Here is a 16688-nt window from a genome sequence, read left to right as displayed (position 1 = left end):
TGGAGTTTGCATGTTCTCCCCGTGCATGTGTGGGTTTTCTCCGGATTCCTCCCACATTCCAAAAACATGCTAGGTTAATTAGCGACTCCAAATTGTCCATAGGTATGAATGTGAGTGTGAATGGTTGTTTGTCAAAATGTGCCCTGTGATTGGCTGGCGACCAGTCCAGGGTGTACCCCGCCTCTCGCCCAAAGACAGCTGGGATAGGCTCCAGCACCCCTGCGACCCTCGTGAGGAAAAAGCGGTAGAAAATGAATGAATGAATGATACAAATAACAGGCGGCACGATGGTCGAGTGGTTAGCGCGCAGACCTCACAGCTAGGAAACCAGGGTTCAATTCCACCCTCGGCCATCTCTGTGTGGAGTTTGCATGTTCTCCTCGTGCATGCGTGGGTTTCCTCCCACATTCCAAAAACATGCTAGGTTAATTAGCGACTCCAAATTGTCCATAGGTATGAATGTGAGTGTGAATGGTTGTTTGTCAAAATATGCCCTGTGATTGGCTGGCGACCAGTCCAGGGTGTACCCCGCCTCTCGCCCAAAGACAGCTAGGCTCCAGCTCCCCTGCGACCCTTGTGCGTTTTTTTCGTCTGTCCACTCGACCACTGTGCCGCCCTCTAATTATATATCGGGTAATAGGAGTATAAAAGGGTGTTACTTCATGTCTAATACATTTACATTACATTACAATACATTACTAATTAGAAGGTTGTAAACAGGTTTTCTATGCGCTAAAATATTAAAATATTCAATTTCTAAGTAAGCAAAATTGGAACTAATTAATTGCCATAAACAGGGGGGGGGACTATTTGTATCATGTCGGAGTCGCCAAATCACTGGAATTGTTGCGGATATGAATCCCTGCCAAATCCTCCTATCTCCTATGTCATGTGTTTGTTTGTGGCGGGCTGCCATAAGTAAATGGACATCTGGCAGGAGACCCTATGTGTGTGTGTGTGTGTGTGTGTGTGTGTGTGTGTGTGTGTGTGCGCGGTCAATGATAAATGAGTTATTACTACGAAGCCCAGTGTTGTTATGACATAAGTAACCCCTTTGTGATTTGATGTCATTTGCAGTTGGTGAATTCAATTGCCAAAACGTACGTGGGAACAAACGCATACATGGCGGTAAGTGATTTTCCGATCGATTTTTAGTTTTTTTTTTTACTTCGGCTATGAGGGACTTGAATGCATCTTATTCGTTCACAGCCAGAACGGATATCAGGGGAACAGTATGGGATCCACGCCGATGTCTGGAGTGTTGGAATCTCTTTCATGGAGGTAGGACGTATTCCTGACTGTTGTTGAGGTAGCGGGAGCGCTGATGATGATGATGATGATGATGATACAGTTTTCATCGCTCCCTCGGGTCTTGTTTTCAAATATAATTTACATTTCACTATCCCGCTTGTCACTTATCCGCCCACCGAGGATATATCGATTCTCCATCTTTCTATGTCCACCATAGAACAAATGGTGTGTCTCATCTTTGTGTGTCAATAAAGTTTAATATCATGACACGCGTAACAATGGGGAAAGGAGACAATAGCGACTTTTTGTCATATTTTCCCGATCTGTCACCAGGTTTTTTTCTAACTCAGGAAGTGAGATGAATGAAATGAGTCCCGCCGTCGTCCTTTCACATCATATCTTCATGTTTCAATCAATAATCCTCCATTGACTGAGCGACTTGCCAAATGTCAGGGACAGCTGCCCCCCCCCACCCCACTCCCCCAACTGCCAACCCCCACAAAGCACCACACATTCAGGTTACATTTAAGGAGATATATTGTTATATATAATTTAATTTAAAGTGCTTTTATTGTATCATTTTTAGCCTACCGTTTGAGTGTTAAGTTGCCGTGCGATGATTTTAGCGTTTTTTTTTTTTTTTACCCGATGAGTCAGACTGTTATATTGAGTAATAACTTCCTGCGAGTCACAATAATACCCCGTAATACATGCATGTATTGTTATTTAATACCATTTTAGTACCATTACAACATTTCAGAAATAGCTCCTGTAATGACCCACAATAATTAATTGCATTGACATGTTGACAGATGTTTGTTAAAGGGGACCTTTTATGGTAATTCCACTTTTCTGACCTATAAATGTTGGTAGAATTTTGTATTCCTGTGTTTCAAATCATGAAGTTTGGAATGACTCTGAACACTCGGGTGACTTCCTTATATGGGCGTGTCCGGTTACAGGCTGTAGGTCCGCCCTCCTCCCTGCTCTGTTTAGTTTAGTCTTGGGATGTGACCAATCACAGCAGAGTGGGCGTGCCCCCAGATGGATCAGTGGTTGAATAAATTAAAACAGATAATTTTGGAAATCCAACAAAGTCCACCTAGAATAGGTGCAGATACTGGAAAATCTAGAAAGCTTTCTGTGCTGGTTATTGTGTGTAGCTGCTCTATAGGCATCCACAGCTCAATACAAAGGGCTAAAAATGAGAATAATATCATAAAATTTTCATTTTCCACAAGAATACTCAATCTCATCCAGTTTCATATTGTTTTTTTTTCCACACAGCTGGCCCTCGGCATGTTCCCCTATCCACAGGTGAGTCTATTTATACTTTCAAAATATTATATATAATTATATATATCATTATATAATATTATATTATTATATAATATTATTATTATATTTATTATTATATAATATAATATATATGAGTCTATTTATACTTTCAAAATATTATATATATTATATATATCATTATATCATATTATATAATAATATTATTATATTTATTATTATTATATAATAGATAGATAGATAGATAGACTCCCTTTATTGTCACATGAAAACACAGTAGTGAAATTGCCAACGAAATGTCGTTGCCTGGCTCCCATATAATAACAGACACAAAAGAAGATAAGTAATAATAAATAATAATAATAATAATAATAATAATAATAATGTGGAGAATAAATAGATAGAATAGACACCAAATATGAACAACATAATGTAAAGTGCATATATATATATATATATAATATATATGAGTCTATACTCTCAAAATATTATATATAATTATATATATATTATATATATATATCATTATATAATATTATATTATTATATAATATTATATATAAATATAATATATATAATTGATATTATATATAATATTATATATTATATATAATATATAATATTGTTCTCATACAGTGGTTATAAAAGTCCTATTGTACTTGTTGTTTTTGTACAGTCAGCTGATGTACCTTATTGGGGGGGGGCTTGGAATATGTGTCAACAAGATTGTTCTCAAGATTTGTATTTGTGTGTGTGTGTGTATGGGGGGGGGGGCGTGGTACATGCTAGCTTTGATTTGAGTACAGCTTTTTCCCCCTCATTACCGTAACTTAAGTCCTGCTCATATGTAATTGCCGACCACAGAAAACGACTTCCCAATCTCATCAAGTCTTAATTAGCCCTTCAAATGGGTTTATCTCGCTAATCTCTAGTTGAGCAAATCTGATTCCGGTTTACCTCAGGTTCCATCTTGGGGGGCCCTTTCAGCTACGACTGCAGTACTACGTAGCAGTAGCGGTATAGTTTTGTATTACTACTAGATGGAAACTGTAACGTTCAGTTGCAGGCGTTGTTTGTCAAGTGCGTGAAGGGTATATTCTAAAAAGGCCCACAAGTCTTAGCAAAAATGTCTTGGTGTCATGCAGCTTTGTAATCTCTTAGTTTTTCCCAGCCCTCCATATGGTACCGCAGACCGATATCACCTGCAGGCTGGTGCAGAGTGGTCTGGCAAGAACGCTTGGATCCAGCCAGTTAGGTGCAGCTAGCCAACGTCCTCGGGCCTAGGCTGTCATTTTACAGACGTTGGCACAGCTGTCTAGGCAGACCCCGCACCGCACCCCCACCCCCCTCACTACACTTCCCAGAGAGCATTTTAATACACGCTGAGCATTGAAGTTGGAGAAAATGAGGATTTTGGAGACTTTAGTGTAGTCTAGTGAAAGATACCAGATTAACTGATACAAGTTTGGGTTTTCTTTCTGACTTTTGAGTCTTTCTGAATCCAAAAAGGATAAAAAAAACATTGCAATGGGATACGGTTGTTCTCAAAGTAGCATCATTGTTTATGTCCTAGCAATGCTGCAAGTAATATTGTCTTACATAACACAATGCCAAAAAAATAAATCTTAAACACTTCCCGTACCTTTCAATTTTTTGCTCCAAAATAATGCCTTCTTATTTTTCACATTTTGTGACCTGCAAGTTGAACAGAATAGTAATTATTATACAATATATAATAATAATAATAATAATAATAATAATAATAATAATAATACACTTTATTTGTATGGTGCTTTTAAGAGTACTCAAAGACGCTTTACAGCAGGGGTCTCAAACTCAATTTACCTGGGGGCCACTGGAGCTAGGGTCTAGGCAAGGCTAGGCCGCATCAGGTTTAAAAAAAAAAACAAAAAAAACGCATTTATTAAAAACAGAAAAATATACAAACTTTTTCAGTGCTTTTGTTCCGATTTTCTACAATAAAAGCTCTGATAAAACATTCCACTGTTCTCAAATATCTTAATTTTTATTTTTCTGCACAAAATAAGATGAAAAATAAATAAACAAATCAAGAATAAAGAAAATCTATCAATCAGTAATAAATAAATATAATAATAATAATAATAATAAAACGGCAAATAATAAAAACTTAAGAAACCGCATATAGTTGGTGGGTAGACAAATTATTTTTTTCAGATTAAAATGAACAAAGCATTATTAGAGCCCTGTAGACATGACAAAACACGACTATTGTCACATTTATACTCTTTTTTTTATTTACAACATATTGCGCAACTGCAGGGTCTTGAGACACATGCTAACTTGCAAACTAGCGAGCGCTAGCGACCTAAACGGTAGCCTTCAAGTTATTTCCTTTCAACTTAAATAGCCAAAAACTTACCACTTCCACACGGATAGGGAGGATAACTATTAACAGTTATTTAACCTTTAACATGAACATTAATCAAACGTAATAATTTTTTCTGGGCCGCACTAACATTAAACTTTTATATATCAAGGCGGGGGCCTCAAACTAGTGTCCTGTGTGCCACATTTGGCCCGCGGGCCGCCTGTTTGAGACCCCTGCTTTACAGTGAAGAAAAAAATTGAGTAAAAGATGTATTAAAATACAACATTCATTCAGAGCTAAAAACAAGGCTAAAAGTGGGGCATGTATATAGTAATTAATATATTATATAATATACTAATGTGTTTTAACGAGGCGTCACTACGCTAGTCACGTAGTTCTTTGGCATAACAGCGCTAGTTAATATGCAGATCAGGTTTTTTATTGCATCCCATTAGGTGCATTCTTACCTACCTCATTTTAGCTCTTTTTGTATCTTTAAAACAGCAGAGAAGAGAGATGTGTATGTTCATGTCTCAGATAAGGATTGTAGATGATAGGCAGAGCATAAGAGATTGAAACCTGACTTTTAGGTGGTTAAGCCACCTCATACAAAAATACATTTTATGCTTGAATCGGTTTGTGTTCCACAATACAATTCCAACCACTGACGCAGCATGCAATTTAGTCCAAGTCATTATTATTTCAGGGGCAAATGACTTGTACATTGTAGTTGCCTTTAATGTGTCTGAATCAGGCAAAAGTGGATATGGAGACAACCTGAAGAGTCTCTTGACATTTACAGTGCGTGGGGGGGAAAAAGTGGATTTGAGTGAATCAATAAGTGGGGTTATAATCTTGCATCATGAGCACTTTTTTTTTTTTTTTTTTTAGCAAACCAAATATCATCTGAGCCTTGATCTTTGAATGTCTATGGTTCATACATCATCATAAGGCGACTTGGGAGGGTTACAGGTTTTATTTCATTCATTTCTTCTCATACAAGATTTGAATTTATTATTACGGTAAGTAGCCCCGCTTCATTGCAGACATTGTGAACAAGCCTGAGAGCTGCAGAAGCACCTTGACCATTGGTGTCCAAACTTTGTCCAGCCGGGGGCCACATTATGAAAAATTAAACACATAGATAAGCTAAGAAAAAATTGTCGCACATCAAACAAATGTCAATATTAGTCAATGACAACACAGTTGAACACAAAACAGTTTTTAAATGAAATATTTTATTTTTAAGGGAGAAAAATAATCCAAATATCCATCGCCATGTGTCATATAGTGATTGCCCTCCCCAGAAAGAAAGTAATTCAGATCTATCAGTCTGAAAATGGTTCTAAATTAATTTCTAAAGCTTTTGGGACTCCAGCAAACCACAGTGAGAGCCATATCCAGTAACAGTGGTGAACCAACCAAACAAAAATGCCCCCAAGAGTGCAGACCTGACTTGCCTAAGTTCAGGTCAGTGTTCATGACTCCATCATAAGAGAGACACTGGGGGTGCCGGAGCCTATCCCAACTGTCTTCGGGTGAGAGGCGGGGTACACCCTGGACTGGTCGCCAGCCAATCACAGGGCACATATAGACAAACAACCATTCACACTCACATTCATACCTATGGACAATTTGGAGTCGCTAATTAACCTAGCATGTTTTTTGGAATGTGGGAGGAAACCGGAGTACCCGGAGAAAACCCACGCATGCACGGGGAGAACATGCAAACTCCACACAGAGATGGCCGAGGGTGGAATTGAACTTGGGTCTCCTAGCTGTGAGGTCTGCGTGCTAACCACTCGGAAACATCATAGCAAGAGTAAAATATGGTGGAGGTAGTGTGATGGTCTGCTGCTGTTTTGCTGCTTCAGAACCTGGAAGACTTGCTGTGATAAATGGAAGCATGAATTATTGTTAGCTTATTAGCTTTAAGGGGCAATCACTTTTTTCCACACAGGGTCATGTAGCGTTGGATTGTTTTTTTTCCTTAACAATAAAACATTTAGGGCGGCACGGCGGTTGAGTGGTTAGTGCGCAGACGTCACAGCTAGTAGACCAAGGTTCAATTCCACCCTCGGCCATCTCTGTGTGGAGTTTGCATGTTCTCCCCGGTGCATGCGTGGGTTTTCTCCGGGTACTCCGGTTTCCTCCCATATTCCAAAAAACATGCTAGGTTAATTAGCGACTCCAAATTGTCCATAGGTATGAATGTGACTATGAATGGTTGTTTGTCTATATGTGCTCTGTGATTGGCCGGCGACCAGTCCAGGGTGTACCCCGCCTCTCGCCAGAAGACAGCTGGGATAGGCTCCAGCACTCCCCGCGACCCTTGTGAGGAAAAGCGGTAGAAAATGAATGAATGAATAAAACGTTTAATTGAAAAACTGCAGGCGGCACGGCGGTCTAGTGGTTAGCGCGCAGACATCACAGCTAGTAGACCAGGGTTCAATTCCACCCTCGGCCATCTCTGTGTGGAGTTTGTATGTTCTCCCCGTGCATGCGTGGGTTTTCTCCGGGTACTCCGGTTTCCTCCCACATTCCAAAAACATGCTAGGTTAATTAGCGACTCCAAATTGTCCATAGGTATGAATGTGAGTGTGAATGGTTGTTTGTCTATATGTGCCCTGTGATTGGCTGGCGACCGGTCCAGGGTGTACCCCGCCTCTCGCCCGAAGACAGCTGGGATAGGCTCCAGCATCTCCCACATTCCAAAAACATGCTAGGTTAATTAGCATGTTAATTAGCGACTCCAAATTGTCCATAGGTATTAATGTGAGTGTGAATGGTTGTTTGTCTATATGTGCCCTGTGATTGGCTGGCGATCAGTCCTCTCGCCTCTCGCCCGAAGACAGCTGGGATAGGCTCCAGCACCTCCCACATTCCAAAAACATGCTAGGTTAATTAGCATGTTAATTAGCGACTCCCAATTGGCCATAGGTATGAATGTGAGTGTGAATGGTTGTTTGCTTATATGTGCCCTGTGATTGGCTGGCGACCGGTCCAGGGTGTACCCCGCCTCTCGCCCCAAAGACAGCTGGGATAGGCTCCAGCACCCCCCCTGCGACTCTCATGAGGAAAAGCAGTAGAAAATGAATGAATGAATGAATAAAACGTTTAATTGAAAAACTGCATTTTGTATTGAGTTGGATTGGCAAGCGCCGGCCCTGGCTAGTTGCAGTTAGCATAAATAAATTAAAAATTGTCATTCCACATTTGTTGCCAGGGTTACCGTTGAGTATACGCCAAAAAAAAATGTTTTTTTTTTCCTTTTCTTTCATTGAATGTAAATCCGTACAAATCACAGATCGACTAGCATCACCTAGCATCAGCTTTGACTGTATGACAATAGACACGTTGATATTATCTGATCAAGACGATGCCTTTGAGCATGCTCAATGTGACATCTGGTCATGCCGATTGTAGCAATTATTGTACATCTCAGTACCTCCAGATAACCTGCGGGCCAAGACTGAAGTACTACTCTGAGAATTCACATTAGCGGATCTTTTATCCCCATTTCTCCCAAATGAGAGCGAGGCCATTAACAATTGTGTGTTTTTTCATTATGTAAATGGTGTTTTGCATACCCACAAATTGCCACCAGGAAAGCAATAATTTTCTCCTAGCGATCATAATGTGTCCAAGTGGATTGTCTTGATTATGATATGCTAATTAACGTATTGCCATATCGTCTTTCTCTTGCTATGTCTTTCCAGATTCAGAAAAACCAAGGATCTTTAATGGTAAGTTTTATTGTTCCTTGCAGGTCCCTTTGCAAAAAAAAATGTCGCTGTTGGTCTCTAATTCGGAAATTCACTCAAATGGCACTGAAATATTTCTTCCTTCTTAAAGCGGTGCTGTTACAATATACGAAAATATTCAGGCGCTTTTGGATGGCTTTTGTGTGACTTGCCGCGCCAGAACCATCGGTCCATAGAACCATCGGTCCATAGAACCATCGGTCCATAGAACCATCGGCCCATAGAACCATCGGCCCATAGAAACATCGGTCCATAGACCCATCGGTCCATAGACCCATCGGTCCACAGAACCATCAGTCCATAGAAAAATCGGTCTAGTGAACCATCGGTCCACAGAACCATCGGCCCACAGAACCATCGGCCCATAGAACCATCGGCCCATAAAAACATCGGTCCACAGAATCATCGGTCCACAGAAACATCGGTCTACCTTCTTAAAGCGGCGCTGTTACAATATACGAAAATATTCAGGCGCTTTTGGACGGCTTTTGTGTGACTTGCCGCGCCAGAACCATCGGTCCATAGAACCATCGGTCCATAGAACCATCGGTCCATAGAAACATCGGTCCACAGAACCATCGGTCCATAGAAAAATCGGTCCAGTGAACCATCGGTCCAGTGAACCATTGGTCCACAGAACCATTGGTCCACAGAACCATCGGCCCACAGAAACATCTGTCCATAGAGCCATCGGTCCATAGAAACATCGGTCCACAGAAACATCGGTCCATAGAGCCATCGGTCCATAGAAACATCGGTCCACAGAAACATCGGTCCACAGAAACATCGGTCCACAGAACCATCGGTCCATAGAACCATCGGTCCATAGAACCATCGGTCCATAGAAACATCGGTCCACAGAAACATCGGTCCACAGAAACATCGGTCCACAGAACCATCGGTCCACAGAACCATCGGTCCATAGAAACATCGGTCCACAGAAACATCGGTCCACAGAAACATCGGCCCACAGAACCATCGGTCCAGTGAACCATCGGTCCAGTGAACCATCGGTCCACAGAACCATCGGCCCACAGAACCATCGGCCCATAGAACCATCGGCCCATAGAACCATCGGCCCACAGAACCATCGGTCCACAGAACCATCGGTCCACATAACCATCGGTCCACAGAACCATCGGCCCACAGAACCATCGGCCCATAGAACCATCGGCCCATAGAACCATCGGCCCACAGAACCATCGGTCCACATAACCATCGGTCCACATAACCATCGGTCCACATAACCATCGGTCCACAGAACCATCGGTCCACAGAACCATCGGTCCACATAACCATCGGTCCACAGAAACATCGGTCCACAGAAACATCGGCCCACAGAACCATCGGCCCATAGAACCATCGGTCCATAAAACCACTGGTCCATAAAACCATCGGTCCACTGAACCATCGGTCCACTGAACCATCGGTCCACTGAACCATCGGCCCATTGAACCATCGGCCCATTGAACCATCGGCCCATTGAACCATCGGTCCACTGAACCATCGGTCCACAGAACCATCGGTCTACCTTCTTAAAGTGGCGCTGTTACAATATACGAAAATATTCAGGCGCTTTTGGATGGCTTTTGTGTGACTTACTGTGCCGCCTTTTTTTCTTCTTCTTCTTCTTTGCAAAAACATTCCGACGTGTCAGCTGACTTTTTTCAGCTTCTCCTCATCTCCTCTTTCAGCCTCTTCAGTTACTACAATGCATCGTTGATGAGGTGAGTCCTTGTCTTGTGTGCTTTTGCATCTCAAGTCAGCGCTAATGGAGCAGAAAGCTTATATTTTGTTTCCTAATGAAGCGAACCGCTCGAGCGGCTTAGCTCCCTTGCTCACTCGACCCTCGTTCACCCAAAGTCACCGCCGTAGGCAAAGCGTACTCGCAAAGCACAGTAGCTCTTTTCATTCTTCACTTCCTCCATATTATTTATCTCGGTGCGTCTTCGCTGATAAACACTCGGGCAGGAATAAAAGCAAATCTCGGCAAGCTCCACCACGAACCTGGCGGCAAATGGCGGATTTATCCACTCCGGAGATTTAAGGCTGGTGTAATGCAGTTTGCAAGAGAAACTGAGACTCAAACTCCGGGCAGTGCAGTCTTCCCTCGTTTATCACGGTCAATTGGTTCTAGACTCCACTGTGATAAGTGAAATTTTCACAAAGTAGGATTCAATATTGATAAATGGAATATATTTGTAAAATATAGAAATCCTGTTTGTGACCTTCTAAATCAGGGGTCTCAAACTCAATTTACCTGGGGGGCCACTGGAGCTAGGGTCTGGGCAAGGCTGGGCTGCATCAGGTTTTCCAAAAAAAAAAAAAAACCCACATTATTAAAAACAGAAAAATATACAAACTTTTTCAGTGTTTTGGTTCCGATTTTCTACAATAAAAGCTCTGTAATAAAATCAGTAATAAATAAATATAATAATAATAATAATAATAAAACAGCAAATAATAAAAACTTAAGAAACCACATATAGTTGGTGGGTAAACAAATTATTTTTTTCAGATTAAAATGAACAAAGCATTATTAGAGCCCTGTAGACATGACAAAACACGACTATAGTCACATTTATACTCTTTTTATTTACAACATATTGCGCAACTGCAGGGTCTTGAGACACATGCTAACTCGCAAACTAGAGAGCTAGCGACCTAAACGGTAGCCTTCAAGTTATTTCCTTTAAACTTAAATAACCAAAAACTTACCACTTCCACACGGATAGGGAGGATAACTATTAACAGTTATTTAACCTTTAACATGAACATTAATCAAACGTAATAATTTTTTCTGGGTACATGATACCATACAGCATCCATATCAAACTTACGCGGGCCGTGCTAACATTAAACTTTCATATCATGGCGGGGGCCTCAAATTAGTGTCCTGCGGGCCACATTTGGCCCGCGGGCCGCATGTTTAAAACCCCTGTTCTAAATACATATACTTTTTAACTATTATTATTATAATACACAGAGATGGCCGAGGGTGGAATTGAACCCTGGTCTCCTAGCTGTGAGGTCTGTGTGCTAACCACTAGACCACCGTGCCGCCCTATAGTAGACATAATATTAGGGAAAAAAAGATGCTTTCGACATGAAAAAGATCAGATGCACTCACGTTAGCATTGACAGCGTACTTCCTGGTGGCTGTCGATGTAACGTCACGGAAAGTTTAAAATACTGCCCTACTGCCGCTCTTTATTATGAAGCAGAAACTCACAGTGCACTTTATTAACAAGCACAAAAATATTCACAGGAGCTGCTGTCGGTTGCTCTCTAAACTGACATCACACACCTAACTCTATTTTTAAAAAAAATTTCATTCATTTAGACGTGAAATCAATATATCGCCACAAACGAGGGACGACTGTGGGATCTTGTATTATTTCAGATTATGTATTCCATGTCGAATGTGACGTGCGGGCGCGTGGAACACTCGGATCTGAGTCCTTGAAGCGGAGCTTGTCTGTAGTCGTTTGTCCCACGTCCCCAATCTGCCCATGAATGCGTCTCTCATGTGTTTGTTGACTAGCAAGCAGCTCCACTGATAAAAGAACTCCCACTTTATTTTCAAGCCTGTAATTACTGATCTAATTTTGCCTAATAATTGCTTCACGGCAATGACATGTATATTTACTCGTAGCCTCGTACCCCGCCCGGTGTGCGTGTTCTCGCAGTGGAACCATGTCGAGAAGCGGAGGAATAATTCGCACTTTCATCAGCTTGCTTGTCTTTTTTGTGCCGCTTGCTTGCTTGTTGCCACATCAAAGCTGTAGCGGCGTCCCTCTCAGCTGGAAACATGAATACATGCATAATATGTCTGTGTTGGTGTTTGAAACCGCAGAAGGTGCACGTGCCAGTCATAACACACAATATACTTATATGTGTGTGTGTGTGTGTGTGTGTGTGTGTGTGTATGCGATATCGCTCATCCAGCAGTGAGATTGGATGCCACCCAGTTGTTTGTTCATTTAACCCTTAGATGCATAAATGGGTCAAAAATGACCCGGTCAGGTTTTTTTCTTGAAATATTTTCGTAATGAAAAATTATCATTTCATATTCCAGGTATTCCTCAAAAAGCATGTTTTTGATATCATGCCATTCAAATTTTTAACTTACCTTTTATACATTTTAAGAAATTTTAGTTTTTGTGTTACTACCCCAACCTTCCATAAGTGGGTCAAAAATGACCCGGTCAGGTTTATTATTTTTTTTTATTAATATTTTCGTAATGAAAAATTTTATAATTTCATATTCCAGGTATTCCTCAAAAAACATGTTTTTGATATCATGCCATTCACATCTTTTATACATTTTAAGAAATTTTTGTTTTTGTGTTACTACCCCAACCTTCCTTGATTCTAGTATGGGTCATTTTTGACCTACTTATGGAAGAGTGTGGGGTCTAGTCACTCGTGCATCTAAGGGTTAAATAGATTCATGCATCATGGTTTGTGGGAAGCTGCCCGTCACAACATTAAAGAGTGGCGAACACCGCCCAGAGGTGTTTTAAAGCACAGCGGGGCATCAAATGTAGAGGTTTAATTCCCTCCCATGCCAATGAACCCCTGCTTTTCTACCCTGGAGTTGTTTTTAACAGTGGCAGACTGTTCATTTTCTTCCCGTAACATGGCGTAAACCAGGGGTCTCAAACTCGATTTACCTGGGGGCCACTGGAGCTAGGGTCTGGGCGAGGCTGGGCCGCATCAGGTTTTCCAAAAAAAAACAAAAACGCATTTATTAAAAACAGAAAAATATACAAAGTTACCACTTCCACACGGATAGGGAGGATAACTATTAACAGTTATTTAACCTTTAACATGAACATTAATCAAACGTAATAATTTTTTCTGGGTACATGATACCATACAGCATCCATATCAAACTTGCGCGGGCCGCACTAACATTAAACTTTCATATCAAGGCGGGGGGCCTCAAAATAGTGTCCTGCGGGCCACATTTGGCCCGCGGGCCGCGTGTTTGAGACCCCTGGCGTATAACATGTTTGCACTTATTTCCTTCCAAAGGATCCTCCGGTTCTTCCTGCAGGACAGTTCAGCGAGATGTTTGTTCACTTCATCACACAGTGGTAAGTCTGGACCAGCTTTCTTTCTGTAGAAGTTACCCATAATGCACTTTGCAACTCTTCATTTGTTATTGTGACCTGAACTGGATATCTAGTAGGTGGATACTTTTTTTTCCATCTCCAAGAGAAATGGTGTCCAAACTGCAGCCTGCCTGCAGCATATTTTTTTTTTAAAATAATTAAATTAAATTTAACAAAATAAACCCGCAAAAATTGAAAAATAATCTTCAATTTTACAAGAACAAATGCAACAGTTTTTGAAAAAAGTTGTAATCTAATGAGAAAAACAATGATATGTCATTTTATTAGCATTAAGTTATGTTAAGGAAAAAAATACTTTTCAAGTCATAATATGATAACAAACGAACAAAACTGAAGTTGTTTCTATGCCGCTTATCCTCACACCTCACAGATGGCAGTAATGCACACGAAAGCTGCTTGCCAACCGCTAATAAACAACAAATATTTGGGTCCATGTATACTATTGACATAATGGCTATTAATACATAATATTTGCAAATGATGATTAATAAATGTTAACTAGAAAATTCCCGCGGAAATTTTGATGGGCTTGCCACCTGTGCTGTGAACCTCGGGCCCGGTGCGCCAACGGCTACCGTGCTAGCACCTAGCAAGACAGCCTCAAGTATCGAAAAGGTTGATGCAGTCCCATAGTGTCCCCACATTATGCCATGTGTCTATTTGCCTTTAGAAATGAGTAAATTTGCTAAAATGCTAACATGCTAACAGTCATCTTGCTAGCACCTAGCAAGAGGGCCTCAAGTTTAGAAAGTGCCAAGGTTGTCCTATAACCTTCCTACGTCATGCCATGTGTCTATTTGCCCTTAGAAATTAGTAAATTAGCTAAAATGCTAACATGCTAACACTCATCATGCTAGCACCTAGCAAGAGGGCCTCAAGTTTAGAAAGTGCCAAGGTTGTCCTATAACCTTCCTACATCATGCCATGTGTGTATTTGCCTTTAGAAATGAGTAAATTAGCTTAAATGCTAACATGCTAACAGTCATCATGCTAGCACCTAGCAAGAGGGCCTCAAGTTTAGAAAGTGCCAAGGTTGTCCTATAACCTTCCTACATCATGCCATGTGTCTATTTGCCTTTAGAAATGAGTAAATTAGCTCAAATGCTAACATGCTAACAGTCATCATGCTAGCACCTAGCAAGAGGGCCTCAAGTTTAGAAAGTGCCAATGTTGTCCTATAACCTTCCTACATCATGCCATGTGTGTATTTGCCTTTAGACATGAGTAAATTAGCTAAAATGCTAACATGCTAACAGTCATCATGCTAGCACCTAGCAAGAGGGCCTCAAGTTTAGAAAGTGCCGAGGTTGTCCTATAACCTTCCTACATCATGCCATGTGTCTATTTGCCCTTAGAAATGAGTAAATTAGCTAAAATGCTAACATGCTAACAGTCATCATGCTAGCACCTAGCAAGAGGGCCTCAAGTTTAGAAAGTGCCAAGGTTGTCCTATAACCTTCCTACGTCATGCCATGTGTCTATTTGCCTTTAGAAATGAGTAAATTAGCTAAAATGCTAACATGCTAACAGTCATCATGCCAGCACCTAGCAAGAGGGCCTCAAGTTTAGAAAGTGCCAAGGTTGTCCTATAACCTTCCTACGTCATGCCATGTGTCTATTTGCCTTTAGAAATGAGTAAATTAGCTAAAATGCTAACATGCTAACAGTCATCATGCTCACACCTAGCAAGAGGGCCTCAAGTTTAGAAAGTGCCATGGTTGTCCTATAACCTTCCTACATCATGCCATGTGTCTATTTGCTTTTAGAAATGAGTAAATTAGCTCAAATGCTAACATGCTAACAGTCATCATGCTCACACCTAGCAAGAGGGCCTCAAGTTTAGAAAGTGCCATGGTTGTCCTATAACCTTCCTACATCATGCCATGTGTGTATTTGCCTTTAGACATGAGTAAATTAGCTAAAATGCTAACATGCTAACAGTCATCATGCTAGCACCTAGCAAGAGGGCCTCAAGTTTAGAAAGTGCCGAGGTTGTCCTATAACCTTCCTACATCATGCCATGTGTCTATTTGCCCTTAGAAATGAGTAAATTAGCTAAAATGCTAACATGCTAACAGTCATCATGCTAGCACCTAGCAAGAGGGCCTCAAGTTTAGAAAGTGCCAAGGTTGTCCTATAACCTTCCTACATCATGCCATGTGTCTATTTGCCTTTAGAAATGAGTAAATTAGCTAAAATGCTAACAGTCATCATGCTAGCACCTAGCAAGAGGGCCTCAAGTTTAGAAAGTGCCAAGGTTGTCCTATAACCTTCCTACATCATGCCATGTGTCTATTTGCCTTTAGAAATGAGTAAATTAGCTAAAATGCTAACATGCTAACAGTCATCATGCTAGCACCTAGCAAGAAGGCCTCAAGTTTAGAAAGTGCCAAGGTTGTCCTATAACCTTCCTACATCATGCCATGTGTCTATTTGCCTTTAGAAATGAGTAAATTAGCTAAAATGCTAACATGCTAACAGTCATCATGCTAGCACTCGTATCAATCTGGTATTGAGAACAGTATAGAACAGTATTGTATGTATGACGGGGTGACAACTACAAGATGTAGTACATGATGACTGCGTATATATTTTTCATCTTTCAGTATGAGACGACAGCCCAAAGAGAGACCCGCACCCAACAACTTAATGGTAAGCCAAACTAATTAACCCGTTAAGCAGTTGTAACCTTCAAAATCATATTTCTGTGTCCTCATTCACCCCCCCAGTAAAAGTCAATTAAAGAAAGTTTTTTATCACAGCTTTGGCTTTTGTGATCCACAATTCAACTTTTTATGTTGTGCGCCAAGGACATGGATGAACTTTTTGCTTGTAAGGCAACACGGTGACAATGGCTTGCGGGAAAAAAAACCTTGAGGCTGGTTT

General features: G+C 40.9%; 1 protein-coding gene across 5 annotated transcripts in view; it reads left to right on the top strand.

The window, feature by feature from the left end:
• The window catches only part of map2k5 (mitogen-activated protein kinase kinase 5), a 68933-nt gene that overhangs the window by 32674 nt on the left and 19571 nt on the right, over positions 1-16688 (top strand). For 3 of the 5 annotated variants that reach the window (XM_058076832.1, XM_058076831.1, XM_058076835.1), the window contains 7 exons: positions 1078-1128; positions 1210-1281; positions 2539-2568; positions 8617-8643; positions 10356-10388; positions 13702-13763; positions 16409-16454. In XM_058076832.1, the coding sequence (XP_057932815.1) occupies positions 1078-1128; positions 1210-1281; positions 2539-2568; positions 8617-8643; positions 10356-10388; positions 13702-13763; positions 16409-16454 (321 nt within the window). The remainder of the gene's footprint in view (positions 1-1077; positions 1129-1209; positions 1282-2538; positions 2569-8616; positions 8644-10355; positions 10389-13701; positions 13764-16408; positions 16455-16688) is intronic. The other 2 variants (XM_058076833.1, XM_058076834.1) reach the window with 2 other exon arrangements.

Source organism: Doryrhamphus excisus, chromosome 7 (genome assembly GCF_030265055.1).
Source record: "Doryrhamphus excisus isolate RoL2022-K1 chromosome 7, RoL_Dexc_1.0, whole genome shotgun sequence".
Lineage (NCBI taxonomy): Eukaryota > Metazoa > Chordata > Actinopteri > Syngnathiformes > Syngnathidae > Doryrhamphus > Doryrhamphus excisus.
Note: the sequence above shows the minus strand (reverse complement) of the source record. Positions and strands in the feature narration are given on the sequence as shown.